This window comes from Suricata suricatta, chromosome 1, assembly GCF_006229205.1.
Source record: "Suricata suricatta isolate VVHF042 chromosome 1, meerkat_22Aug2017_6uvM2_HiC, whole genome shotgun sequence".
Lineage (NCBI taxonomy): Eukaryota > Metazoa > Chordata > Mammalia > Carnivora > Herpestidae > Suricata > Suricata suricatta.
This window is the reverse complement of record NC_043700.1, coordinates 34,234,724-34,236,867: the sequence shown is the minus strand read 5'-3', so window position 1 is coordinate 34,236,867 and position 2,144 is coordinate 34,234,724. Positions and strand designations below refer to the sequence as shown.

Here is a 2,144-nt window from a genome sequence, read left to right as displayed (position 1 = left end):
CTCAGTTCATTCTCAGCATTCAATAGTCTCTCAAGTTTTGCATCCCTCTCTCTCCCCAACTCTCTCTCCCTCCTCCGCTCCCCCTGGTTCTCCATTAGGTCTCTCTTGTTTTCCTGCTAGACCTATGAGTGCAAACATATGGTTTCTGTCCTTCTCTGCCTGGCTTACTTCACTCAGCATGACACCCTCAAGGTCCATTTCTTTTTAACTATCAAGATAATTTTCACAATGGACCCACATTTAGTGAGAGTAAGATAAAGAAGTCTTTTCTTTTCCATCACTCTGAAATCAACTGAACAAGGGAGAATAACAAAAATTCCTTAATGAATTTTTCAAATAACCACAGAAAAATTCCAACAACAGTTCCCCTTTTCCTAATTAGTGTGAGGAAAGGAGCATCAGAAAAAGGCAATTCGAAGATGAAAGATTTAAGAATGTCCTGGGATTCTGAAATAAAATGAAGGCCGCTGGTGGATAAAATGAAGTTGGAAGCAACATCATCAAACACAATGGTAAAGAAGAGAGCCTTGTTGATCAGTTCTCGAATGTTCTGGGGGAGCTGCAGCCTGAGTAATAAGGAAAAGCAGAGGAAAAAGAGCCAAAAAGGCAGGTAGAGAAGGGTGGCTAAATGCAGAATTATCAATGAAAATCTGTCCACAAAACCACAGAATTAGCTCTCGTATTCACTACTCACCTCTCCTTTCTCTCAATTATAAAATGTAGTCAACACAACAATTTTATTTCAAGGGTGATAATTTAGAAAGGTATTTTGTTTCCTAAAACAATTGAATAAATGGTGACTACAGAATTTGGGCTTTAAAAATGGAAGAGTTGCTATCCAATGAAGTATCATGGCCTAAAAGCCAGCTTCCAAAATGAAGACTGTCATGTGACAAACCCCTGTCACATGGAAAAGGCTGCCAAATCAGCACGGTAATCTTCTGTGGCATTTTTAAAAATTTAATTAAAAATGGTGTGGGAGAAAAAAGTCATGCCAGCTTAAAGCTCCTACTGAACCAAGTAGGGAAAGACAATCTTCCTCCTTCCCTTCCCGCATTCCCTTCACTTCCCTTCCTTCCTGAAACCATTATTATACTGTATGTGAACGCACTTGGATTTAAATTTTTTTTTAAATTACAGTGACCATTTTGTATTTCTGGCCTTTGTATTTTCATATAAACCTTTAAGTCAGTTTTCTGTCTCCACCAGCAGTGCATCCCTTCCTCTACCAAAAATAAATAAGATAAACAAATAAATAAAAGCAAAAACAAAACAAAAATCTGCTGGAGTCTGATTTTTGAGGTTAACATATTCATCAATTGATTTTGAGAACATGGACATCATAACAATATTAAGTCTTACAAATAAATGAGGATGGCTTATCCCTCTGGTATGTAGATCTTCTCTGTCCAGAAATGTTTTACACTACTTTACAGGTGTCAGTGCAAAAGTTGGTCTTGCATATAAAGGTTATAAATGCCTTTATTATTTTTTAAATAGTTTATTGTCAAATTGGTTTCCATACAACACCCAGTGCTCTTCCCCACAAGTGCCCTCCTTCATCACCACCATCTCTTTTCCTCCCTCCCCCTTTCCCTTCAACCCAAAGTTCATTTTCAGCATTCAATAGTCTCAAGTTTTGCATCCCTCTCTCTCCCCACCTCTCTTTCCCTCTCCCCCTCCCCCTGGGCCTCCATTAGGTTTCTCCTGTTCTCCTGTTAGACCTATGAGTGCAAACATATGGTGTCTGTCCTTCTCTGCGTGACTTATTTCACTTAGCATGACACCCTTGAGGTCCATCCACTTTCCTACAAATGGCCATATTTCATTCTTTCTCATTGCCATGTAGTACTCCATTGTGTATATATACCACATCTTCTTGATCCACTCATCAGGTGATGGACATTTAGGCTTTTTCCATGTTTTGGGTATTGTTGACATTGCTGCTATGAACATTGAGATACATGTGCTCCTATGCATCAGCATTTCTGTATCTCTTGGGTAAATCCCTAGCAGTGCTATTGCTGGGTCATAAGGGAGTTCTATGGATAGTTTTTTGAGGAACCTCCACACTGTTTTCCAGAGCGGCTGCACCAGTTTACATTCCCACCAACAGTGTAGGAGGGTGCCCATCTCTCCACACC

At 39.6% G+C, this 2,144-nt stretch overlaps 1 protein-coding gene across 1 annotated transcript in view; it reads right to left on the bottom strand.

Annotated features, from left to right (window-relative positions):
- LOC115300731 (A disintegrin and metallopeptidase domain 3-like) overlaps window positions 1–2,144 on the bottom strand; it is a 79,809-nt gene that overhangs the window by 34,680 nt on the left and 42,985 nt on the right. Inside the window, exon 11 of the mRNA XM_029950242.1 lies at window positions 359–566. Coding sequence (XP_029806102.1) covers window positions 359–566 — 208 coding nt within the window. The remainder of the gene's footprint in view (window positions 1–358; window positions 567–2,144) is intronic.